Source organism: Podarcis erhardii, assembly GCF_964252035.2.
Source record: "Podarcis erhardii genome assembly, chromosome: 4".
NCBI lineage: Eukaryota > Metazoa > Chordata > Lepidosauria > Squamata > Lacertidae > Podarcis > Podarcis erhardii.
In genome coordinates, this window is record NC_138508.1 from 33,954,131 (window position 1) to 33,980,994 (window position 26,864).

At 42.1% G+C, this 26,864-nt stretch overlaps 1 protein-coding gene across 2 annotated transcripts; it reads left to right on the forward strand.

Moving 5' to 3' along the window:
- The first annotated feature begins 56 nt into the window (after window positions 1-56).
- CCDC191 (coiled-coil domain containing 191) lies at window positions 57-26,305 on the forward strand. 2 transcript variants are annotated; one of them, XM_081859658.1, is made up of 17 exons: window positions 74-276; window positions 1,505-1,543; window positions 2,145-2,286; window positions 2,819-2,965; window positions 3,436-3,614; window positions 4,170-4,393; window positions 6,189-6,348; window positions 8,515-8,705; window positions 10,495-10,744; window positions 12,102-12,589; window positions 13,360-13,436; window positions 14,641-14,723; window positions 19,102-19,203; window positions 20,199-20,342; window positions 21,464-21,616; window positions 22,350-22,504; window positions 24,952-26,305. In XM_081859658.1, the coding sequence occupies exons 1-17, from the start codon at window positions 205-207 to the stop codon at window positions 25,082-25,084; spliced, it is 2,739 nt and encodes a 912-aa protein (XP_081715784.1). In that variant the 5' UTR covers window positions 74-204; the 3' UTR covers window positions 25,085-26,305. The 2 variants fall into 2 exon arrangements, with proteins under 2 accessions (XP_081715785.1, XP_081715784.1); XM_081859659.1 differs by lacking the exons at window positions 6,189-6,348; window positions 8,515-8,705 and having other exon boundaries at window positions 57-276.
- The last annotated feature ends 559 nt before the right edge of the window (window positions 26,306-26,864 follow it).

A 26,864-nucleotide genomic window follows, 5' to 3' on the forward strand; every position in this document is an offset into this window, starting at 1 on the left:
ATGGCGAAGCTGAAGGACGCCGCGCTCTGGTCGCGCGCGGCAACCTGGGTCTCCGTAGTTCGCTCTCGCCTTCTGCTATAGGCGCACGCTTGGGGAAGGGGAGGAAAGGACTTCGTTTCCCAGCATCCCTCGGAGCAAACTGGGTGGGGAGCTGGCTTCGGGGAAGGAAGGAAGAAAGGAAGGCGTCTGCCTCTAGCTTCGCCAATGGCGGTTATGAGACACAGACCTGAGTTGTACCGCTGGCGGCGCTTCAGCCAGTCGGCGTCTCGGCAGAAGGTAGGGATGAGAGTTGTTGTGCCTCCTGCCTCCGCCGACCCAGGCTGCTGTTCCAGCGTGAAGTTATAGTTGGATGGGAAATAGGCAGAGAGGAGTTCTTCTCGCTCTCGCCTGGTCTCCGTTTATTGCATTTATATCCCACCTTTTCCTCCGAAGAGCTCAAGGTGGTGAACATGGTTCCTCCCCCCACTCGTCATGCAATCTTTCCCACAACAACCCTGTGGGGTAGAATCGTAGGCTGCAGGTGGGCAGTGTAGCAACCAGCTGTGCCTTCTTCCAGGATCGAAACAATTGTCTACAGTCGTACCTCGGGTTAAGTACTTAATTTGTTCCGGAGGTCCGTTCTTAACCTGAAACTGTTCTTAACCTGAAGCACCACTTTAGCTAATGTGGCCTCCTGCTGCTGCCGCGCCACCGGAGCATGATTTCTGTTTTCATCCTGAAGCAAAGTTCTTAACCCGAGGTACTATTTCTGGGTTAGTGGAATCTGTAACCTGAAGCGTATGTAACCTGAAGCGTATGTAACCTGAGGTACCACTGTATTTGTATGCCACTTTTGTATGATGAACCTTGCTCAAAGCTGCTCACAGCATCCACAATACTTAGAATCACAGAATTGTATAGTTGGAAGGGATTCCCGCCCCCCCTTGAGGCTCATCTAGTCCAACTCCCCTTCTTTGCAGGAATCTCAACTGGAGCATCCATGACAGATGGCCATCTAACCAACCAACCTCTGCTTAGAAACCTCCCACCACCTTCTGAGGGAGTCCAGATAGTTTAGGCTAAGAAGCTTCGTGGCTGAGTCACCCAGGTCCCACTCTGACTCTACACTAATGGTGAAGCTGAGTGGTGGGGGAGCTGTGATAGACAAAACAAAGTATTTATTCATGCAACACATAATGAAGCAATGAAACTGGTTGATGCTAGGTGTGTCAGCCACCCCCACCCCCCCACCCCCGTTTGGACTGCTTTCACAAATTAATGCAGGTTAAGGCTATCAGTTACTACTAGTCAATGCTGCCACCAGTATCTGAGGCACAGTGCCTCTGAATACTAGTCACTAGGGAGTAAGTCTCAGAGTTCAGTAGAGCTTACTTACTCTTTTGGTGTGCTTAGGATGATTTCAACCTTAACCTATCTAGGGGCTTGCAAAGACAGAGGTCTTTTAGTTTTACTTTAATATTAATAGCTAGCTCAGTGCTAAACTATTGTAATGTTTCTCCCCCAGACCAAACTTGATCCTGACAATGTGGAGCACTGGATTAAGGTAAGGGAGAAGAAAGTGATGCATAACCTTCCTATTTACATGAGAGTAATGCCTATTGTACTCAGTGGGATTAATTTCTGAATAATCATCCTGGATAAAATTAGACCAGTACTTTCTTAGTGTCAAGGTATGGCATGTTTTGGAGTTAGTGGCTTCTCTTTGTATTTGGATCCATTTAATATACTGATTAATGAGCTGCTACACAAGCAGGTCTGGGCTGGTATCAGTAGCCTTAACTGTGTAAACTGTGAGTGAAATCTCTGCATTTTACTGTGCAAATTTTTTTTTATGAGATTGTGACTCTTATATGACGTAAGACAATGGGTCTTCCTACCCCAGTATTGTCTATTCTGATTGGAATAGCTACCTAAGGTGCCATGGAAAGAAACTTTGGACCTTACACATCTAAAGTGCCCTCTATTCCCTCCCTCCCTGACTAATGTTTAATTTCAGTTAGGTAGCCGTGTTGGTCTGACGCAGTCGAAATAAAAATAAAAAAATTGTCCAGTAGCACCTTATAGACCAACTAAGTTAGTTCTGGTATAAGCTTTCGTGTGCATGAACACTTCCTGATACATATGTCTGTCATTCTCTTTCTTAGCGAGTGGAACAAGCATCTGAGTTTGCTGTTTCTGAGACGTTTTCCTTAAAAAAAACATCTTATTCTCGAGGACTTCATGGCCCTGTGCTAGATTTGGAAACAACAGAGCAGCTGCAAGATCATGATGAGGCATATGTGGAAGGTATTGCCTAAATGTGATGCTGGTCCAGATTAATATATCTATATTTTTAGCTACATTGCAGAAGACTTGCATTAGGTACAGTGAGGAGGAAAAGTATTTGATCCCCAGATAAATTTGCCCATTTGCTCTCTGACAAAGAAATGACCAGTCCATAATTTTAATGGTAGGTTTATTGTAGCTGTGAGAGACAGAATAACAACAGGATAACCCCCCAAGGGAGCCATGAACTCAAAAAGCTTGAAAACCTCTGCTTTAAAGCAAATGATGTAAAGTAACAAATTAAAAATTAGAATCTGATTAGTATAATTTTTATTACTGAATGTTATACCCTCCATAAAATATCCAATGTAAACAACACCAACAGTAAAATAGAATACAAATCCAAGGCCAACTTAACTAAGAAGAGAGTATTAAAAGATATACAAAAACATGTGTTCAGGCTTGAAGTGTAAAGCTGCTTTTCTTTAAGAATTTTAGCTCTAGTTGCCACTTCTTATCCAATTAACATCCATTGCTGCTTTCATCAATGTAGCCCAAGAGCTCCTTAATGATTGGTTGAATTCAAAACTGAAGTTGGAACTTGCAGATGATCAAGAAGATTCTGCTGAAAATCCATTGGCTCATTCTCGTCCTCCCCAGGAGTCCCCCACTGGCTTTCAGAAGTATGAAAAATTTGATGGTGAGAACTTGCCTCAATTTTAAACTTGGATCTAGAGAATGTATAATGATAATATTGAGTACCATTTAATGGGAAATTGTCAAAATGAATAGAACTTCCTTGCACTTATGTCTACGTTTATAGTTCAAGTACCAAGGAAGTCATGCAAAGTTTGTAGTGTTGTTTGGCTCTACATTAGTACGTTCTGCTCTGATATTAAAATGGCTCAGTTCATGACATGAAGCAAATGTAACATTCAGATGGAGCTGTATTCATCAATTAATATTGATCAAGTCGTTTGGGTCTTCACTGATATCAAGCTTAAACAAGTGATAATAAATACCAAATATCTTATTTTGCATACTTGTAAAAGCATTATATGTCTTGTTGCTAACCAGGGTACCTGAATTTTAACACAAGCAGGAAATGAAAGAATGGTATGCTTAAAAATGTTTGGTGCCATTTCTGGATTGTTTTGCTTGGTATTTTAGATTTTTATGGTTATCTGGAAGATGAGATGGAAAATACAACAGTACAAGATATTCTGCAGGATCTACTGCAGAGTGAAGTTGTTGACAGTGGCATATTGGGAAACCTTAGAACTGAAGAACTGAAGGAGAAAAGGAAGCCCAAAGACCCACGAATTACCATGGAATTAAGGCATAAACAGGTATTTGGAGAAGACAGCCTTAAGGCACCTACTATTGTAAGGTACAGTTGTAAAAAATAGTGTAGTGTTTCTTAAATGGTTTTGTTAAGTAAACTGTTTCCTGAGCCATGTTTTTACTGTAGTGCAATTGAAGTTACTGGTGAATTGTTCTCCAAGAATAGTGCTGATGTTTTTGTCTGTTTCCATGCATTTTAGAATACTACATCAGAGGCCAATTCCAGCATAACAGTGTATCCAGGGCTTCTATTTACATTTGCCAGTTATAGAAGCAATGATTGCATGGAGATATCCGAGCACTTCACTTGTGTCATCCACATAGTTATCATCCTTGATGGCTGTCAAGTGTTGGGGAGCATACATTAGTGGGGTTCTACTTATATTTCTTGATGGATTTCCTGAACCTTGGTGTATTCTGGAAGGATTTAATGGAGAAACACAGTAGTCATGGCAAAGGTGTAGCTGCCCTGAAAGCAACACATCTACAACCATTTGTATACCATAGTCCTGTAGTTTAAAACAACAAAATATGATCTTGGTCTTGATTTTGTTTCTCAGGTAAAAGAAAATCGGCTGAGGAGACAGAAGGAGCAAGAGCTTCTGAAACAAGAGAAGGCCCTGAAAAAATTGGCAATGTCAGAGGCCCAGAGGCAACTCCAAGAGGAGAAGAAGAAGAAGGTTCTGAAAGCCAGGAGAGAAGAAGAGGAAATTCAGAAACAGATGGTGAAGCTGCGGAAAGAGTTGGTAGAAAGAAGGCATCTCATGGAAGAAGCCAGGAAAATGTAAGTTGAGGAAAACAAGAACTTGGCATTCAAATGCATTTTAGGTACCAGAGCACAGTCTGATAATGTGTAAAGGAGCAAACTTGTGGAAGTAAGTCTAAATCTGATCATAATCTGGATGGGAGATTCTTTGGGAATCCCATGCATAAAACTTAAGAGTTCTGAGGGAGGAAGAAGGCACGATATATAAGCCACACATTTTAATAACTCATTCCTAAGTTACGTGAAGCTTCATCAGCTCCTGGAAACCATGAAGTTTCTTCAGATTTGTAGACCTGGAAAGCTGATTTTCCTCCCTTTCTGAGCTTGCAATTTGAAAAATTGGCCTAATATCATGTGTGCCCTTTTATTTTTACTTATACTGTACAAATTAAATTAAAGGAAACTGTCCATTTGTGGTATCATGCAGCTCTCATAAGTACTCTGAAATAAGTCCCACTATGCTCAGTGGAGGAGACTCTTGAGAGTCCCATGGACTGCAAGAAGATCAAACGCATCCATTCTTAAGGAAATCAGCCCTGAGTGCTCACTGGAAGGACAGATTGTGAAGCTGAGGCTCCAATACTTTGGCCACCTCATGAGAAGAGAAGACTCCCTGGAAAAGACCCTGATGTTGGGAAAGATAGAGGGCACAAGGAGAAGGGGACGACAAAGGACGAGATGGTTGGACAGTGCTCTCGAAGCTACCAGCATGAGTCTGACCAAACTGCGGGAGACAGTGGAAGACAGAAGTGCCTGGCGTGCTCTGGTCCATGGGGTCACGAAGAGTCGGTCACGACTAAACGACTAAACAACAACAACATGCTCAATGGGACTTAGTTGCAAATTACTGCAACTGAAACGTGGCATTTCTACAGCAGAGAGCAAACACTATTAGGTCCCCCCAAAAGGCCACTTGAATCTTTTCATACGCTGTTATAAGAAGATTATCACTCTTGGTGATTAGTTTGGTTATATGAACTTGTTGGCTAGGGCAAAATATTCCAAACGTGCACCAATTTGCTGCCTCAAACATGCTTCACATGCAAAATTCAAATCTCCGTAGATGGAGGGTCCCTTATATTTGGTCACCTTAACTGCTCCTTTGAACTGCAGGAGCTTCTGCAGTGGTAGGTGGCTCAAGAAGATTTTTCTCTGATGTTTGCTTCTTTAGGTAACCATGGAATCCTTGGGAAGAATTCATTGTAGTGCTATGGCATTTGTTCCATCAGCACAAGCTTTTTAGCTTGCCAGATGGAACGATGCTCCCACTCTGTGCTGTTCTGGGGGGCATACGGGGGGGGGTGCAAGAATCCCTGTTGCAATAGCGGAAGTCCTTGTGTGGGCTTCTGCTATTGGGACTCATTAGTTGAATCTGTCCCTTAGTTTTTCTACATCATCTTTTAGAATGTCTACCCCATGACTAATGGGATTATGTACTGTGAACTTCTGGCTGCCTTTATGCCACAAGAACCTTTTATTGCTATGATTCCTACCGCTAAGTGGCATGTACAATACTGATTTTATGCAGTATACTTTTCACTGAGACAGATCTACTTTTATACTTACATAAAACTTTCCTAACTGCAGGTAGCAGAATTATATTCCTTTGAGAACTGCAACTAATACAGGCATAGGATAGAGAGAAAAATGTAGCAATTACCTAATGAATTTTGATAACTGGGATCACAAACGGAGTTGGGTAACAGAAAAGTAATAATATGAGAACTGGCTGACAGTGACATGAGATGACTATCACAGTCCTCTTATGCTCTACTAGTTGCCTCTGGCCTCTCACAGATTGCTTTATTTTCAGGGAAAGAAAGAGGCACGATCTAAAAAATATTAAGAGGCTGGTAGAAGTCAGCATGCCTCCCATGCCAGTCCATCTGGATTGTGAGATAGAAGGACAAAGGAAAGAGAAACAAACCAGGATGCAGGAGCTGCTGAGCAAAATTGACATTGCAAATCAGAAGGTGAGAGCATTCATTATCTGTTTTCAGCACTTTGAGCCAGATGTGTCTCAGCGATAGTCATGGGTCAGCTCTCTGTAAACCGAGAAACCAACTCCCCGTGTCAGGCTGACCTAGATCAACTGAAGATTGAGATCCCAATATATATATTTTTACAAGATGAGAGGAGAGCGAGACTATTGATTATAGTGAGCAGTTGAGTGGCAGGAGCTGAGATTTGCCGTGAAAACTACCCAACCATTTAGTTTATACCTGGAAATAGAACACAGTGTCACACTGGCTGTGTGCACAGATGGTTTTGAATCTCCTTTACACCTTCATTCCCCCTTTCATGCAGGAAGACTGAGTGAACCTTTCTTGCGGCTGCTATTGCACTGTTGAGGTTTGGTGTTGAAAATGGCAGTGCATGGTTATATCATTTGTTTGTGCACTTAAAGAGAAGGCTAGAACAGTAAATAGGGGAGAATGCATAACAACAGACCAAAGCTGCAATCTTAAACTCACTTATTAGGGAGTAAATCTCATTGAAATATAGTAAGATTTCCTTCTTAATACAAATGCATAGGATTGTACTGTAAATTACTATTTGGGAATAATACTTGTTCTGCTTTGACTTTCTTGAAGGCCAGTGCACACAAATTAGTGACTCCTAGCTGTGTGCCTTATGAGGCTGCTGCAATTTATTTAGTAAAAACATTATACTGAGCCTTTCCAAAAAATGTCCATGGTAGCTACCGTATTTTTCGCCCCATAGGACGCACCGCCCCATAGGACTCACCTAGATTTTTTGGGGGGGAAATAAAGAAAAAAAAATTATTTCCCCCCCAGGCGCAAGGCTGGCGCGGGGGAAGCCTGAGCTTCCCCCGACCCCAGCCCCCAGAACAGGCTGCTGCCTACAAGTCTTGCGAGCCTGGCGCGCAAGGCTTGCCGACATCTGCCCGAAGCACGGGGCGGGCTCCGCAGCTCGCCCAGTGCTTCGGGCTGCAGGCTGCCGCCCCAAGGCTTGTGCGCCTGGCGGGACCTCCTACCGGGCGCGCGAGGTTTGCGGACATCTGCCCGAAGCACGGGGCGTGCTCCGGAGGGCGCCCCATGCTCCGGGCTGCAGGCTGCTGCCCGCAAGCCTTGCGCGCCCAGGGGGAGGTCCCGCGGGCACGCAAGGCTTGCGGACACCTGCGCGAAGCACGGGTCGTCCTCCGGAGGGCGCCCCATGCTCCGGGCTGCAGGCTGCTGCCCGCAAGCCTTGCGAGCCCGTGGGAACTCCCGCGGGGCTCGCAAGGCTTGCGGATAGCTTCAGCAAAAGCCTGCATTCGTCCCATAGGACGCACACACATTTCCCCTTCATTTTTGGAGGGGGAAAAGTGCGTCCTATAGGGCGAAAAATACGGTAATGTTGTGTTTTAGATTGTAATAAAGAAGAAAATAGCAAATAAATTATTGAGCCAAGCAGCCAGCCCCTAAAGCATTATTTAAATTTTAATAATAATTTAAATGCAGTTAAATGCAATTTCCTATAGAACAGTATAAGTGATATGTGGAATTGTGATGATACTTGAGAAAAACACATGTAATAGTACTGGAAGTTGAAGAGGTAGGCAGTAGATTTGTTCTAAAAAAATCTAAAGTTCTTTCAATTTGGGTTTTTTTAATAAGGGAGAAGTTATAACAAGTGAATTTGGGAGAGAAAATAAGAATCCTTTGGTTCTGTAACACAGAGAGGTATTCTAGAAAAGGTAAAAGGTAAAGTCAGTTCTGAAGGCAAAGTGTGAAAAGAGAAGTTTGTTTTCCTGTTAATCAACCTTCCATTGTCAGCAAAACTCTGAAGCCTAAAAATATAAAGAAAATAGGAGATGATAGGATCAGAACAGTAGATGTGATGGAACATTATTACTTCATTTGTCATTAACCTCCCATGAAGCACCTCAAAGCAATTTTTGCAATGCAGTTGAAACATATAAAAAATTGTATGATCTAGTTGAGATTCCTGCATTTCAAAGGAGCAGACTAGATGAGCCTCTGGGTCCTCTCTAGCTCTACAATTCTCTGATTCTTTAAAAACGATTTCAAATCCAGTACTGATACCAACTGCGATAAAGATCTCCACTTAGAAGGTTTGTTGAAAGAGGAAAGCTATCATATAGTTACTTGATTTCATAACCATCCCCAATGCAGTGCCTACGGAAGTATTTCTCTGCCTGGTACAAGCTTATTCTGGATCTCAGGATTAAGATGGGAAAAGCAAGGGCCCTTGCTGACTGGAAGTGCCAGCTGAAGACCTTACGAGCCTGGAGAGATTACACATGGTCTCAGAAGTTAGAGCAGGAGACTAAAAAACTGGAGAACCAGCTTCGCAATCAGAACAGGTAGCAGCATTTAACACTCCCCCCCCCCCCCGGGATGTTGATAGTATGAGGGAAATATCTGCTGCTGTTTTAGGGACCAGTTCCAGCCATATACATTTTTGTGCCTGAACCAAAATGGTAAAATATTGATCTCTTTAAAAACAAAACAACCAACAAGAGGATGAATGTTGGAGACAGTAAAATGGCATGCTTTTAGGCTCTTCTGCTCCTCGCTGATTCATGAAAAGATTGGCTCAATCAGGAGCTACAACTTTTATTTTCTATAGCACCACCATTGCGTGTGGCATTAACATTTGAAATATGACAGGGGTGTGGAACTGGATCTGGCCAATTCCAGATGTGGCTAACTCTCCATGGTCCCTTTGACAGGTGGGTGGGGCTACCCACTTGTCAGTCACATCAGCTGATTGACACTTCAAGGTGCTCTCCTGGTTCTTCCTTCGCACTTACTGCTTGAACTGCAAAGGAGTAGTCTTCCTTTGAACCCATGGCTTGAATTCAAAAAGAATTCAAGTCTCGGCTGCAAAGGAAGATCCAGGAGCTCACCTAGTGTATGCTCCTGAGCCTTCCTTTTGAGTTTGGCACCACAATTTTTACCTGTCTTATGCTTGATAACATCATGCAGCGTTGGGTGATGGACAAGGTTTTGTAGTTTGAGACAAACCATGTTGCAGGCAAAATGGGGAGTCCCCCTCGGGGAAAACAAAAGAGGAAGGAGAGAGAGGTGGACACAGGGAAATATGGAGTGGTACTCAACTAAATTGTAGTAAGAGTCAGTGAAATTAATGAGCATGACTAAGTTAAGTCCATTAATTTCAATAGGTCTTTGAGTAAAACATAGTTGCAGTGTTTGATATCTGCTTAAAAATAAAGGCCTTGCTTTCCTGTTGCTCCTTTAACAAGCCCAAAAGGACTTATGATAAATATTATTCAGTTCTAGTTTTCCCTGTTCTTCTTTGGGCTTCTGACATGAACATGATCTCAAAGTCTTGATAAGTCAAATCTATAATGGATGAAATTATTGTTCCATTGATTGTCCCAGAAACTAAATTAGGAATCCATTAACTTAACAAGAGCTAGGCAAAGTGCATCTGATCTAGGCCACTCAGGCTTACAGTGCTGCTGGTCATTATGAAGAAAAGCTTTGTCGGGTTGCATACATTACATCCGCCACCTTTGGCCTAATGCCTTAACTGGGGAATATGCTGCTGATACAGCTCTTATTAGCAGCAGCCTCTGATTGTAACAGAGATTGCAAAACAACAAGCAGGAAAATATATTAAGTAGTTAGTAAGAAGTAATTGTATTTTAAAAAAACAACAACCACACCAAGCAATAATATTCTTCTTTCCTTGGTGATCACTTGTAGCCGAGTAACATTGTCTTCTATCAACATAAGTGACTGTGGAGGCCAATTCTGGATTCACACGTCCTTCCACAGCAGGAACATAGGTTGATCATAGTGAGGGTTTGCCAAGCATCCCTTCCTCTTAGCATGTTTCTCCCTTTCGTCCTGAGTTCAAGCGTCTTCAAATCCCATGACACCTTTGGTAAAGGCTGTTCTCCAATCGGAGCACTAGCAAGCCAGTGTTTCCCAGTTGTTGGTGTTTATACTACATTTTATAATATAAGCCTATATTGGCTAATGCGCCTTTTTACAGCAGTAGTAATACAATCAATTGTCAACCATTCTAAAATCTATACTGTAATTCTAAAATAGAGTGGGGTAGACACACATCCTCCTAATCTGTGGAATTTGCAATTGATTTTAATGAACATTTATTTTTAGGGGAAAACAGTTGGCTATAGAGTTTAATCGGAAGTGCATTTTGCACCGTTATTTTACCGAATGGCATTGCTGGAGCCGAACGGAGGTGGAAAAGAGAGAACTACAATTGAAAAAAGAGGATACAAGGAGGAAAATGGCAAAGCTGTTAGAGGAAGTGGCACTGGGGAAACTTGCTACAGACAGCTCCCAGGATGCCAAGAGAACTCATGAGTCAAAAGAAGCTTGGGATCAACCCGTGAATCCTACAGAGGTAGACTGGTTTTGCATTGTGCTTTTTCTCTCACAAACACATATCTCATCATCATTACTCCCATAGTGTGGAACCTCCTTCCTACGGAACTAATACACACCCCCTATGGTGCAGAATTTCTGGCGTACCTTCAGAACTCAGATGTTCCAGTCTGCCTTTCATTAGTAGTGTTTTATGCTGTTGATTCTCAAGATCCTGCTTCCCTGTGGTACTGAATTTTAATCGTTTGATGCTTTAAATGTATCTCAGTGTATTTTATCTCGCTGTTGTACGCTACCATGTGAGAGCTGTGCCCTAAAATGGAATGGCTAATCTTTGTCCCTCCAGATGTAACCATTAGCCATGCTGAGTGGGGTTGTTGAGAGTTGGAGGGCAACAACATTTGGAGGGCAACAAGTTAGCCACCCCTTCTCCAAATGGGGGCCTATAAATACTTTAAAATGTAAAATAGAGATCGGCAGCTGGCTAAACTGGGCCACATCTGGATTCCTGTGTCACATCATTTGGCCCCCCAGTTGCCAATCAGGTATGCAAAAGAGGAATATGAATAACTACATCTGTGACAATGGAGCAGCTGTAAATAAAGTGATTCCTTCAGGTTTTCCTATAGCCAATTCTAAATGAAACAAAAAACCAAAACAAAAAACCAGGGTTCTACAGTTTGACTTCCTGTAGAATCTTGGGGCCAAGTCACAAACAAGCAGCCTGAGGCAAACACAAAGTCTCCAGAGCAGTTTTACGAACACAGGAAAGTTACACCTGCCCCCTTTCTTATGAAAGTAAATAGATTCTCCGGTATGCATACCTAGTAGGCTCAGTAAATAGTTAATAACAATAGTTACAAAATGCAGAACTCACAAGTAGGCCAGAGGTGTGTTAGCAAGATTCTTCTCCTGCATCCTCTTTCACCTTCACCCGAAAAACAACAACTAGGAACAGATTGCAGGCATTGCAGGTAAAGACAAACTTGGTATAATATCAAAGGGAGTTGTGTCTGGTGCACTAGGAGGACTTGTGTGTTGTGTATTCCTCAATGAGCATTTATTGGAAGTTCTCAAAACAACCATGGAGCGAATAAACACACATGCTTTCTGCCATTGCTGACTATTCTTTAGGGTCCCAGTCTTCCATCTTTTAGGTTTTCAAGAATTTTCCTGTCTTTGTAGGCAAATGACTGTGGGAAACTTGGTTTTCTAAACACCATGAAGGAATAATATTTCTCTAGGAGATGACAGGCTATGGAATCAGCTGCTATGGAAGTAGTTGCAGCTTCATATAACATATAACAAACGTTTGTTCAATGAGAACTGAGACCTTAATTTTTATAATTAACGTAGGCTTTATCCTCCCTTTCCAGGTGGCTACAATACCCTGTTCACAGGATGATCCCAGAATGGCAAATGTAGAAAGAGCAAACTCTTGCTCTCCAGAGACAAGTCAAAAACGTGATCTTCATTCTCCAAAGCAGCCAAAATGGGCATGGCAAGTCACCCTGAAGCATGCTGCTTTGAATGCTCAAGATCGAGCAGTGTTTGGTAACCAAACAAGAAGTTCCTTGCAGCATCTTGAACCACCAAAACAAAAAATGTCCTCTGTCCTAAGGGGTCCCCTGGAGCACCGCCATGCCTTCCAGCAGCAGCTGATTGAAGAGCAGAAACGACAGCTCAAAGAGCAGCAAGAACTAATCCTTAGACTTCAGGAAAATGAGAGGCTAAAGAAGGCCAAGGAGGAAGCTGAACAAGCCACAGCAGTTACCAAGGCACTTAACAATCAGGCCCCAAAAACTAGGGAAGGAAAGCAGTTGAGAGAGAGCCAATTAACTTACAGGAATACAGAGTCTTTAAGGTACAGAGCTAAGAGTACAAAGATCCAATTATCTGATGGCTACACAATGTCCTGTTAGGACAGCGGGCTTTGAGACAATACCATGATGTTTCTAAACATCTCTGATAGCTCATTAGGGAGTGAAATGGCCAAATATGATGCAGGTTGATCCTTCTCTCTTCCTCTGTTATTATTTGAGTAGCGTTAATTGATTCCTTCCCCTAATAATAGCTTTAATATAGAATTATAATGCTGTAAATAGCAGACTCCTTTGAAAGATCTCTGCGTACTTTACAAATTATGAAGGCATACATTAGTAAAGCCCACGTGTATTCTGTTTTGCCTTACAGAGTGAGATGGGAGAGTGTCTCCCCATTTAAGACTACTTATCATTCTTTCTTGTTCTACATAGTGTGCTGGTTCACAAATAACACTAAGCCAAGTTACTGTTTAGCATGAACACTGGTTTCCAGAGAGGAGATTATGGCTGCTTTACTCCTCTTCATCTCCTGCTTCTTTGCTATTTGCCAAGCTATAGTTTGGCTTAAGATGTCATCTGAACCCTGGCCTTATGGTTTGCCTCACTCTAGAAAAATCACAAGCTGTAACCAAAGCTTGTTCTTAGGTTTGCTGCCCATGAAATGATGCCACTGCTGTACAAAGGCAGGAAAAATATGGTATTGAGTCCTGCCATTCAGCCCATTGATCCATTGGGTGATACTCAGCTAAGTTTTAGTCAGAGTAGGGTCATTTAAATTGGTCATGTCCATTCATTTTTCACTTTCTTTCAGATTAGAAAATTACCAGCCAGCTATGCAAAGCAAGAGGAGCCTGAAAGTGCTGTCCACACCACATCCCTTACTCAAAGGTATATTCTTGATGTAGATTCTCCTTCTGGACTTATTGGAGCCTTTTCCTTGGATACTTAGAGGAGACTGTAGTAAAAGATGAGACCTGTAGTTATGGAGAAAATACCACCATTTAAACACCACCATTTCAGGGGTCTCAGGGCCCTACATACTTGATCATAACTTAACACAGCCCAGCACTTGTTTGAACCCAGACATGGTGATTCGCAAGGGTCATATTCACATGATCAGATTTAGTTCTGTGCACATGCATACTGTTCCTTCAGTCCTCACTGTGGAGAAGCAGAACTTAGAAACCACAGCTAACCAATTGTTATGTGCATTTGGGAACTTTGGTTCCAAAGAAGTCAGAATATGAAACCATATTTGAAGTTGGCTTACAAGTCCTGGCTTGTTCAGAAGCCATTAACTGTAGCTCCCAGTATGCATGTAATGGGAAGCAAGGGTTAACTGTGACTTCCTGGAGCTTGTGCACAGCCGTTGAACTATGCTTGCAGATTGTTCAACACACATATGGAACACGTTTACTGGAGGCATTTTGCTTTCAACATATGACACTTGGCTTTGAGCAACGTATGACACATGGTTTTGAACCCTCAGCTTCAGGGACTGAGTGTTTTTATTCATTTACTACTATTTTTTACAATTACTCATTCTGAAAGTGGTTCACATCAGTAAAAAGAAAAGTGGGGGGAGACAGGCTCCGCCCATTGGACGTGGAAACTAAAAACAAGGCATACAAGGAGTAGGAAAGGGAAAATGTAGAAGAGGGAGACAAATTCTTCAAAGCCAGGGGAACATGGTGAGCTACAGCCATTTATTTTTGCTTAATAAATAAATTTAAATAGAATTGAGTGTACACATACATAATACATAGTGAAATTTGTCATACAACATATAAATTATAGAAATATATAGAGGAGGGTGTATAAACCACTTCTTACAATTCCTTCTGTTCTTTAAAATAAAAATATTTGTTAGATTTATTTTGTTGGGAACTCCTTAAAACTTAACAGCTAATTTTACAGGTTGCCACTGATGACAAATTAGAGCTAGATGAAACAACATGGCAGTTCTTACCTTCTTTCCTTTGATATTACCAGGTCAAGTCAGACACAATTTTGTAAATGGAACTCTGCGTTCTTTATGTCACTGTGCTTCACTTGCTCTAATTGTTGTACTCCTTATTGTGCAATTCTTTAGCCATGGAGGAGAGAGCAATTCAGCGTGCAGAAAGGAGAAGGGAACTGGAAGAAGCCAAGAAAAAACGAGAAGAGGAGAAGTTGGTAAGTAAAGTTGAATGCTGGCTTAAACCAAGAGTGCAACATCAATACAGGCTGGTTGGTTGGTTGGTTGGTTGGTTGGTTGGTTTTTTTAATCAACATGCTGCTAAATCAAAAGGCCAAGTCCAATTTGTTATTTAAAAATGAAAATCAAGTGAATTTAAAGCACACAAAGACTGAAATTGATACGCTCCATAGCAATATAAGAACTGACCTGCTGGGTCTGACAAAAGTCCATCTAGTTTATTTAGTTCTATATTCTGTCTCCAAAAGTGATCAACCAGATGCCTCTGAGAAACAGGATAGTGATCACTCTGTCCTCTTCTTTGTCCCTAACACCTTAGAAATATCCAATCTCTGAACATCTAGTTGTTGTGGCTAACAAATGTTGAGACTGATGTCCAGCCATTATTCTGAGAAACTGAAGCATGCACCAGTCTGATCCTCAAGATACAGGAATTTATCATACATTTATCTTATCCTGTTCCTGTGTGTATCATAACTTAATAGCCCTGGGGCACTGACTGTATATAGCAAAGTGAGCAATCCATGGCCCTCAAGGCTTTCCACAGGGCCCACATGATGGTGACGAGTTCTTTACACTTACACACACAGAGCCCCTCAATATCAAATATTGTGCTGGGAAGGCTTTTGATGGGTAGGGGTACCGTTGTGAATGAGAAGGCACACAAAGAAAGTCATCCCCATATGCTTTCCTCCCATGCAGCCTCTTCCTGCTGGGGTGGGGAGGAGTCTGCCCTTCCTGGGAGAGGTGGGGAATGGGTGAGATCTAAATAAGATATATTTAGATTACTTTATTCTCCTCAGACCAGCATGTGAGACATCTGCTTAATGGGTTGTATGTCCCCATTTGCCTAGGCAGGGATCATGTGACTTAATATATCATCATTCCTGGACTTCCGGGTTAGCGTGAACGGCTAATGGCGGATTCCCTCCGAGCTCCGGAGGGAATCGGCTCTACTGAGGACGGGTCTTGCCGTGCCGGCGACACGGGGACCCTCAGAAACCGCAGGCGCAGAAGCCTGCGGACTTGGTGACTCGGTGGGCACCTTAAGCGCCCTCCCCGACCCACGAAGAGCCTTTTTAAAGGCTGCGGAGAGGGTACGGAGAGTGGCGTGGTGCTGAGAGTAGACCGCTACCTCAGTGGAGTGAAGCCGCGAGCCATGGCCGGAGAGCGCTGACTTTCTTCCCAAAATTTGGACTGGATAACAAAGGACCCGTGAGTAGTGGAATTTGGACTTTAAAAATTTTAGCCTGTGAATTCGGCAGGATCGGGGGATGTGTTAAAGGGAAGTCCGCACCCCCTCTACTTATAGACGATTTAAAGCAAGGAACGGAGAATTAAGGCGGAATGAATACTGTTTTGATGATTTAAAAGTTTTTCACAAATTTGATAGAAGAAGATTTTGTGCTGGAGAGAAAGGGAATTTTGGAACTTTGTGTGTAATCCCCCCCAAAAACCCGGGAGTGTCCTATTTGGGTGCCGGAGGAAGAAGTGAAAGGAGTTTGACAGCTGTCAAAGAAGCTGTCAAACGGGCGGACAAAGTAAAGAATTTTGTTATTTAACAACTCTTGGAATTAAAGCTGATACATTTGGACTGAGGCGATTGGAAACAAAGTATTGATAATAACAAAGTAACAGATTATTGGAAAAGGACTACTAAATAACTGAAAGCCCCCTAGGGGGAATTAGTGACATTACAATGGCTGCAGAGGGAAAATTACTGGCGGAGATAGAAAAAATGTTCTTTCTCGTGGGAATCCTGCAGGAGCAGAGTATGGCTCTGAGTAAAGTTTTTATGACCTTGAATTCTGAAACAAACAACTCTGCTGAATGCACAAAGGAGATGCATGATAAAAACTCTGCAGCTGAGAAGGAAGAGATGCCTTTGGAATTGACAGAGAAGAAAGAAGGAGTTCAGACACTACAAGTGGAAAATATCAACCAGGAATCTGCATTGTTAGAGTATGAGCAAGAAGACCTTTGGATTACAAACCTGCGAAAGATGAGAAAGAAGAAGAGAGAAGTCCCTGGAGTACTTGGAATATTAAAACTAAAAAGAATAAAGCAACATGATTGGGACTTTCCTCTTGAGTATGGAAAACTAGATGGTCTTTCGCAGCAAACACTCTTTAACATTCTGGATGAAAGAAAATATGATGTGACTCTGACTGAACTCCTTCGGGGTCTTAGGACCAACAAAGAGGACTACCAACATAGTTGGCAGAGAGGGACTGATAGAGAATCAGACGCCTCGGACGTGAGAAATCCGGGCTAAGAACTATTTTTTGTTTGTTTGTTTGTTTGTTTTTTTGGACATTTGTCTGGGAAGGGACAGAAACCGGGGAAGGGGGGGGAGAGAATAGAACTATAAAATGTTATGTTTTGTTTTACTTGGTCAATGTGACCTATAATTAATATAATAAAGGGAAAATTTGTGGAGGGGAAGTTAGATCGACCTTAAAAAAAAAGAAATTAATGATTATAAGAGAATTGGATAAGTTGAATATAGATAAACAAAAAGAATTCAATTTTTAAAAACAATATGAATATCTTTAAGAGGTTAGGTAAGAACTTGCTGAATTAATTTTGGAACTGGGATGTAAGAGGAGGGGGTGGGGGGAAGTCAATGAAAGTGGGTAAAGAAAATTAGGGTATGTAATTGTATTTGTGTGTTTGTGTGTTCTTGTCTTTGTGTGTGTGTTTGTTGTTATAAAATGTAAAAACCCAATAAAAATTATTTTAAAAAATATATATATATATCATCATTCCTCCTCCTAGTTTCCCTCATCTCTGCCTTCCCCCAAGTAGATTTGTGTAGCCCCTCTCTCTCCTACTTCTGCCTTGTACTTCATTTGTTTCCCTCAGCGTTCCCTTTTTAAGCTGTGTGGCTTGCTTAATAAAATTTTAAAAAATCCTTACCTCCCCCCACCCCCACTCCTCTCAACTTCATTCTTTCTGCTGCTGTGGTGCCTGCAAGTGGAGTGGGGGCGGGGGGGGGGAGCCTCTCATTTTGAGAGAACTGCTTCAAGCTGAATTGCTGCTAAGAACCCTTCCAACAAAGCCTCTTCTCAGCATTCCAGCACTTAAATGCTGCCTGCCACAAAGCTGCCTCCTGTGGCTCCTCTGTACCAAGAGCGATTCTTCAGGTAGACATAGCGACTTCCTGCCATGAGTTATAGAGCCGCTCTTCACAACTGGAAGGAAAGTCACTCAACAGACAAAAGAGGCAAGTTCTGCTGCTCCCCGCCTTAGCTGTTGTCCCACCACCTAGGAGGGTACAAAACAGCCAATTCTCCTACCTCGTGAAAACACAATTTTCCACTCATGGAGCAGAGGCCACTTTCTTTAAATGGCATGGATTGCAATGTCAGCTATTTACCAGAGGTCCTCAAATGGCCCAGTAAGTTCAGTGATTTCTGTTTCTGTTGTTCAGTCAAAGCCAGCCAGTTGTAATAGCACAGGTTTCCAACATCTCTGCAGATGCCTCTCCTTTTTCCAAAATAAATTATTTGGGGCTTTTATTTGTTGCTGGCTATTATTTCAGTGGAATAAAATTCAGAAACTATCTTCGGCACAAAAGGTGCTCTAGGCAATTGTCCTTTTTCTGTACCACAGAAGGAAGACTAGAAAAAGACTGAAAAGGCTGCTAACTGTCCTCACTCAAGAGGTTCAGCTTCTTCTCAAGGCTCCAGACCCAGGAAGCAGAACTCTCCCTGGCAACAGGGTCTACTTATGCTCCCTCCCTTCCACTGCTGGCCTAGAGTTCAGCGCGAGATCACCCCCTACTTGCTTTGCAGGCCTTAATTTCTTCTGCCTTTAAAGAGCAGCTCCTCTCTTTGGGGTCACTCCTTTATGACCCAGCGTGGTTCAGTCTAGTTGCTCAAAACTCAAGCACCATTTTAGACTCTGGTTAATTGTGTCAGGTGATTGGCTGGCATAGTGAGATGCATAGCTGTCAACGGTTCCCTTTTTTAAAGGGAAGTTCCCTTATTCCATATAGGATTCCTCACAAGAAAAGGGAAAAGTTGACAGCTATGGTGAGATGTCCAGCACAAGGCCTCCTCTCATTTTCACATTCCACTGGGAACAGATTGCACTTAGTGGTGTGGGTGTTTCTTGATGTTCTTATTAATTTTCTGTCCATACTTCTTACTTGGATCTTACTTAATGGCAGTTTTCTCACAGATGGAGAAGCTGGAGGGGAAACCAGAGGGAAGATGACATATTAAAGCTTCAAGTCACATGGTCCCTGCCTGGGTGGATTGGCACAGCCCATCAAGCGGGTGTGTCATTATGCCAGCCCAGAAGGGTCCATTCATGGTAAGTGAACTAGTGCTCCATTCTATCTATTTTTAGGCCCGGATGCAAGCCAAGGAAGAAGAACGTCAGAGGCAAGAAGCAGCAGAGAAGGCGGCTCAGTTGCAGAAGAGGCAAGAGGAGCGAAGACTGCAGAAAGTGGTGAGCAGAATATTGCACTTGCTTCTCCCAGTTCCAGCACTTGATGGCTGTTTTGTGCCACTTTGGAATAAGTGGGAGAAGGCAGCCTGTAAATGCAAAGGACTGTTCAGAGGTGGGGGGGGGGGGATGCCATTTTATAAACAGTCCTCTTGCAGAGCTGTACTATTGATCACTGTTTGAAGTGATAACCATGACCTCCTGTAGAAGGGCTAGCATTGTGTTGGTGGTGGTGGTATAACCTTGCTTCAAGGATGCCAGGCAGTAGGTTAGGGCTCAAGCAGTGCAAGCTCCAGGTTTTTGGAGAGGCCTTGTGAAAAGATACCTCTCTGAGTGGGCCCTTCACCATTTCCCATTCATTTATCCTTTTCCTCTGGGCCCAATCCACACCATTGCCCAGGAGGAGGAGAGGACAAGGCAAGTGGAGGTGGATTCTGCTGCTGCTTCATGATTTTGTTCCTGTACTTGTGCTTTGAGAGGGCAAGGAAACCATGAGGAAGAGGGGAAAGCTGCAGAATCAGGGCCTTCAAGGGTGCGAATGGTCCGCCTGCTAGAGTTTGGGCTTTGACAAGTGTCAAATAATGCCAACCCCTGACACCAGCTAAGAGTTCAAGCGCGGATTAGGGCGTGAGCCCAGTCTCACAAAAAAAGATGAAAAACTGGTGGTCTGTTCAAAATGGTTTCCATCCCTGCATAAAAATATGTAATAATTGCACCTGTCGTGGTGAGAATTGCTGTTCACTGGTAACTTACAGCTAAGTGCTCTTCGTATTGGGAAAGGATTATAATGCGGATGATTTCTGGGGCAACATCAATTGAGCACTTTAATGATTCTGTGCTGTGTGCCCAGCAAAAAGATTGTGTCTGGAAAAGCCTCCTAGCAGCAACTCCACTATTAATGCTAATAATTAGTTGCAAGCCCAAATTAAAAGTAGTGGACATTTTTTACAAGGTATTCTTACTCCAGGAATTGATCTCTTATGTATCCTTAATTGCAGAAAGAATTGGAAAAACAGAGGAGGCTGGAGCAGGAGCAGCAGCTCTTATCAAAAGCGAAGGAACATTATGATAGGTTCCTGCTGAAGAAGCAGGGGCTGGAGCCCTGGAAAAGACTAATGCAGCAAACTCAGGAAAATATGATGGTAAGCACTGGAGTAAAAGTGGGTATCTAGAAAGGAAGGTTGGCTCCATGTCTTGAGGGTTAATCTTCAGCCAGCCTTCTGCCTGCCATCAAAGAGTCAAAATTCACGCCATCAAGCCAAAGTTTCTGAAGCAGTTCTAGTTTAGTTTGACTTAGCGGGAGCTCAGCCCTGTACCTCTTCTGACTTTGTCAGGCACCTTGTTGTTGTTAGATTTATACCCACTGTTCACCAGAACAGGGCAGGTTACAGCAATATAAAATACAGCATTAAAAACAGTTTAAAACAAATTGTAGTCACAACTAAAGTGGGTCCTAGGTGTGCAGGTGGTGGGAAATCATCCAGCATCAGTGGATTTCAGTTGAGAGAGCAAAGGAACAGCTGGGGTGGAGCTTTAAAGGGAAGGAGGAGACTGCAGGAAGAGCCGCATAAAAATAATGTTATAGGTGACTTTCCTCATAGCATGTGCAAATTTATCAAGTAGAATCTGTAAAATCACAGGTTTTTTGTTTCCAGCTGGCTTTTATCAGCTGCATGTGGAATGATGTCGATCCAGTATTACATTTTAATGTCTTAAGTAGGTATTTTACTTACTGCTTTATTAGGCTTTGGTTTTAATGCTGTTTGTACTGAGCTCTCGGGGTTTACAGCACAATTCTAATCACGTCTTTGTAGGAATAAGTCCTATTGAATTCAGTAGGGTTTACTCTCAAGTAGATGAGATGATCAAAGGTCATCGAGTCCAAGCCCCGCTGCTTGTGCAGGAAATCCACTTCTGCTGCAGCTAAATAATTAAATAATTCCCATATGCATTCACACATGGTCAGGAGGATCCGTGAATCTGATCCAGATCATGTTGTAAGTATTACTCATGTTATAAGCACTCGTGCTACACTCATACTGATGAACTACAAGGTAAAAGTGAAAGGAAGGAGAGGATCAGTTGCTTGCTTTGGAAAAGTTATAGTGGAACAGAAAAGCATGAGTGGAAATAATACAAATGTAGGTTACAGATGGTGGAGACTTCTAACAGTAAGCCAGAGTAACATTGCAGCAGAGCTGTAGCCCCTCGGTAATCATTGGAGTAACTAGTTCTCTCTCTTTCCCTCGGTCTTTGCGCTCAGGTGGCACAAAGGCATCATTGCTTTAGATTGCAAAGGAAGTGTCTGCTTGCCTGGCTTCATCATATGCAAGAGATCCTTGCTGGGAAAGTAGCTCAGGCTGAGGGACTTTATTCCCGTCTGCTGCTCAGAAGGTCCTTCAGGAACTGGATAATGGTGAGCAAGAGAAAATGTTACTTACTATGGAAATGTTATAAACTATGGACTTTGCTATTAGCTTTAAAAGAGGATTCATGAAGAATGAGGCTTATTGATGTCTGCTGGTAATGCTGGTTATATGTTTCCTCGAGGATCAGAGGCAAGCTACTAGGAAACCAGTTACTAGGGAACAAAAGTGGGATAAGGTGATTATCGTCCTCATCTCCTGCTTGTGAGCTTTCTAAAGGCATCTGGTTCACCACTGTGGGAAATGGGATGCTGGACTTGAAAGACAAGTCTCTTTACCTGCTCTCATTGCTCTGTGCTTGTATTGTACCTGGGAGTTGCATTGGAACAAAACTACGTGGCTCTCCTATACTCCTAATGTGCAGGTCTCAGTTTGGAGCCACAGTTTTTGCCTCTCCTACACACTTGTCAGGGGAAAGGACTGTACCCTTTAAAAAAAAAAAATGGAAACTGAGATCCTCACAACACTGAATTGTACATTCAATAGTGCCTGCATGAAATAGTGGAAAACAGGGAGCCCAGACCATGAACAAAACATTTTGCTATTGTTATCCTTGAAACATTAGTTTCATTTCTTATTTTCCTGTACACAAACCACTCAAAACTCTTGTCTCAGTCTTCTGTTTTTTTGCTTTTCCTTCCCATCTGTGTTGCTGTGTGCCTGTATAAAACATATCAATACTGAAATCTATTTCCCCTTCCTTTCCTTGTGTTTGTTGTATAGTACAAGGATTACGTATCTACTTTGGAAGAGAGTGCAAAAAAGCTCCATGAAACTTCACTTAAGAAGAAGGTCCTCTGGGCTTGGTTTGATGTACTCAATGAGGAAAAGAGTATTTTCTGGAGAAAACAGAAGACTGCAGATCAGTATAGTGACAGGTGACTATATAAATAGACTAAATGTTTCACTTGAGCTGCATTTATTCCAATTGCTATTTGCCCTTTTCCCTTCATAGATTGTCATCATTTTGTTTGTTGCAACGATTGCAAAGCAGTTCTTGATTCTCATATTTTGTAGTTGCAGCATTTAGAGATGGTGAGAGCCCCAGAAACTAGTGGTGTCCAGAGATTGAGTCCACCAGGCCTGGACACTTTCTCTGTTATTTCGCCTTCTTTGAAAATGGGTGCACTGAATCTCTCTTCATTAAATAAATAAATTGCAACAAAAATTAATAATAATAATTTGTAGTAGTAGTAAATTATTATTACCTGAGAGTAAGACTCTCATAAATTTGTCTACACAATGAATGCACCCTCCAAAAAAAGATGAACACTCACAGTGAGGCTGCCATCAATGCTCTCATTAGTATGCTCCTTAATTGTACAAAAGGGAAAAATGTGATTGATTCTTACCACTCAGGGACCTGAAAGGAGAGAGAACAAAGCAAAGACCAAAATATGCAAGTGCAGCTAGCAAAGAACCAGACTCTTGAGTTCGCTTGTTGTTGTTTTTTTTAAAAAAATACTTAAATGGAAAATTTAGAGCCAGAGCAAAAGGCAAGAGACTGAGAAAGCAGCAAATTCATAGGAGAAATAAATGCAATGACGAGCTGGAAAATGTTAACAAAGTAAAGTTGCGGAGTGGGTTGGGCAGAAGATGGTCAACAGGGGAGATGGAGCATTGGAGGAGGGAGGAAAGCAGCTTTCCTCCTCTGGTTTCCCCAGTAACGTTCTTGGGGTTTTGCTCAATACTACTTGCTTCTCAGTCTACATTTCCTACAAACAAAACTAATATTCCTACTGTGCAATCCTACATGCAAGTGGATATAGGATTGCTCTTCATTGTCACCAGCCCCAGGGCTGATGACAATAACATAAAAGTAACCGATTAATGGAATTGAGTGATTGATGTTTTAAAATTAAAAACATTTAATTTTCTATGGAAGTCCTACATAGATGGAGTGTTTCCCTAAACAAAAAGTTAGTATCTAAAACATGTTGAAGACTTTTCAATAAAACTGACAAGAGATGTGTGCTTACTGTTACAAGGTGTAGTTCCACCCTTTGAAAAGGGAGGAGCATGGCTAGTATCATTGACTTATTGTAAACTATGTAGTTTACGTGACAATCCTCTACAGCAATGATGTTCCAGCCAAGTTGTGCTGCGTTGGCATTATCCCCAGTTCTCATTAGTTCTGCTCTGTGCACAGGCAGCTGTTCCTCTTGCTGGCACAGATCCCCACAGGAGCAAGGTGGTGGAGGGAGGGAGGTTTGCTTCTCTGTTGGCGAACAACTTGATGGCTTTGGAGTCCTGATGAATAACTATTGTACCAAGGCACTTACCTGTCCATTTAAAAACAAAACAAAACAACAACAAAAACAAAACAAAACACTCTTAAGCCTTTCCTCCCAACAGAACAGGAAGATAATGGAATTTCCTTCCCCAGCACTCAGTTCCTATGGAAAAAATAGCTCTGATAATATTCTTAGTACACTTATACAAAAGCATTTAGTAAGTGTTGTAGGGCCTGGAGGAGGAAAATAGCTGCAGCGGTATTAAACCATTAATACCCTTCTTTCTAGCATTTGTATATACTCCTATGGTATGCTTCCATATATGTGTGTATGCATAGCACACTAAAGACAGAAAGGGATTTCACTTGCTTTTCAGAACAGTTGCTAGACTGGCCTATACAGTAGTTATATATTGTACAAAAAAATATCATTTGTGTATTTCCCTTGAGAGTAACCCCATCAAACCCAGTGCAGCTTCTTTCTGAGTAAACCTGCATAGGATTGGAAATTCTGATCTGAAGTAGCCACTGTGAAAATTGAAGCAGGGCGGTGTTTATTGTTTCTGATTTCAGTCATCACCAGCTCTGGCTCTAGCTACTCCAGGTATGTGGCCTGTGAGGGAATGGGGCCTTGAAAAAGGCCTGCAATACCTTCTCTCTGCCCACTTTGTTGGGGTGAACAACAAAGGCCCTATTCCTGGGCCCATATTCTACCAGAATAATCCATGGGATGTATCAAACTAAGCCAACCCATTAGTGCAAGGACTTCTGCTTGTATAACAAACCTTTCCTTCCCTGCACTCTCTCCCAAATTTACTTCAGAAAGTTGGGGGAATCCCAAGAACAGATTTGGGGGGCATGCAGGGAGTTCTGTTGTGCAAGAAGCCCTTGTGCAAGTGGGGCGACGAGTGGAAGTTTACCAAAATGTTTTAAACTGGTTATATTCTTGATTTTTGTAAATAATGTGAGATAAATTGTCAAAAAGGAGAGGAATTGGTTCCATACAATGTGTGTTTCCTTGAATGTATGCATGTCTCTCTTTAATTATGTTACCTTGGGTTTTTTTTTCTCCCTCACAATTTTTTTATATAGGAGGACAATGCAGACTGTATTCAGGGCCTGGAGGCAATTCCCATCTTTGATGAAAGAGGAAAGGGAGAAAGAAGAGAGAATAAAACAGCTAAGGAAGAGAGTGGCTGAAATTCTACCAGACTTCCAAACATGACATTTCAGGCCAGAAGACAGAGGGGGAAAAGGAGTTCACACACACCATTCTCTGGTTGACAGAGAATCTGCAGACATTCTAGCAAACAGACTTCTCTGTCCAGTGTGATAGAATCTATTTGGGGAGGTTCCACCTAACAAGCCCCAGCCACGAAAGCCCTGCACAAGGATCTCTGTTTGCATCACAGGGCTTTCCCCTCCTTCAGTGTCCTCCTGAGATTAGCTTCAGGAGTTAGGAGAACAGAGGGGGGATCATTCTGCCTGGCAAGCTGCAATGCTTGTGGAGACTCTGAATTCCATCCTTATTCCCCAAGAGGAATTGTTCTATTGAACTCCTGTTAAAATATCAAAGTGTAGCAGTCAAAGCTGATATAGGCCAGCACTTCTATTTTTCCAACTAAATCCCTTTCCCATCTTTGCCTGCTTCCCTGTGGTAAGCACCTATATGTGAACATACAGGAGCAACTCCATTTGCTGACACAAGCATGAAATCTCTTCCTTGTGCTATCCCAAACTCCTGTATTGAGTGTGTGTATCCACAAGAACAAGCAATAAGCAGGGACAACCACTGTCTCACTGACTTTCTCACTACTGAATTAACCACACAGCCAGCAAGTCCGCTGATGTGGTGGTAGGGAGATGTTGAATCCACAAACCATTATTCCTTACAAATTGAACATTCGGTTAGAATGAAGGAAAGGGTGCCTAAAAGGAATATAATAACCTATAAAGAGCAGTACAGATAGCACTGCTGAGAACAGTTATTGGAAATTCAGATATTCTGTGACGGGTTCTAGTTCACTCTGTGGAAACTAAATTAAGATGCCTCATAGTTAGAAAGCTTTCCGTCCTTTAAAAATGTGAGGTTTTGATATTAGAGCTACTTTGCCCTTACAACTCCTTCTGTTCCTAGGCACATTTGAGGCTCTCTCAGTTGCTGGATTTTCACTTCAGTTTGTAGAGTTTGAATGTCAAAACATTCTAAGTCCAATAACTTACCTCCCATGTCATGTGGAATCTTAATTAACATTCTGTCAGCTCAGTCACACTTCATAGCACAGCACCACACATTAATAAAACCCTATAGTATATTGTATAAATAAACCAGTCGTAGTTAAATCTTAACTACGGGGCAGCCCTTGTAGTAGTATACCACTTGAGGTGATATTTGAATTATAGTGCTAAGGTACTGATTTGTTACAAAAGCAAAAACAAAAAGACACACTCAGAATAATTACAAACTAGCCAGTTTGTTCTCAATTTGTGTGTCCTTTTTTGCACACCAATTGTGACTGTAGAGGTGGTTAAAAGAATAAAAAGCAAAAGAGAAATCAACTCAATCTTGGGTTTGTTACCTTAATTTCTACAAGAGTAACCCAAAGGAATCTGTTAATGTTCTCTCCCACTCTCCAAAATTTGTAAGTAAACAGACTGAAGAAGATACACATCTGTTTGATTTTGCTTTATTACCAGCTTAGCTATCTTCAGTTGATTCAGAAGGTCCTTCAAGCCATTCAGAAGGTTTTAAGTACATAACAGTTTTGGTTTACTACAGTCTTGGACTAAAGATGCACCTCTTTGCCTCCGACACCTGAGATGTACTGTATATTGTTCAGGACCCACCCAATTCCTGTGATTATTTGTATTAACTGTTTTTAATTCTGAATTTTAAATCATTGTAACCTGCCAGGGGGCCAGCTAGTGAAGGGCACGTAATAAATTTGATGGTATTTTGTTTTTCCAGAGAATAGTATTTTTTTATAACTCTGGGTACAATCACT

What these genes read in the sequence shown, in the direction of transcription:
- CCDC191 (XM_081859658.1), top strand. Translation starts at nt 205, where the DNA reads ATGGCGGTTATGAGACACAGACCTGAGTTGTACCGCTGGCGGCGCTTC. An exon ending in CAGCTTCGCAATCAGAACAG is followed by an intron (nt 8,706 to 10,494) that starts GTAGCAGCATTT and finishes ATTTATTTTTAG; the next exon opens with GGGAAAACAGTTGGCTATAG. An exon ending in AGCGAAGACTGCAGAAAGTG is followed by an intron (nt 19,204 to 20,198) that starts GTGAGCAGAATA and finishes CCTTAATTGCAG; the next exon opens with AAAGAATTGGAAAAACAGAG.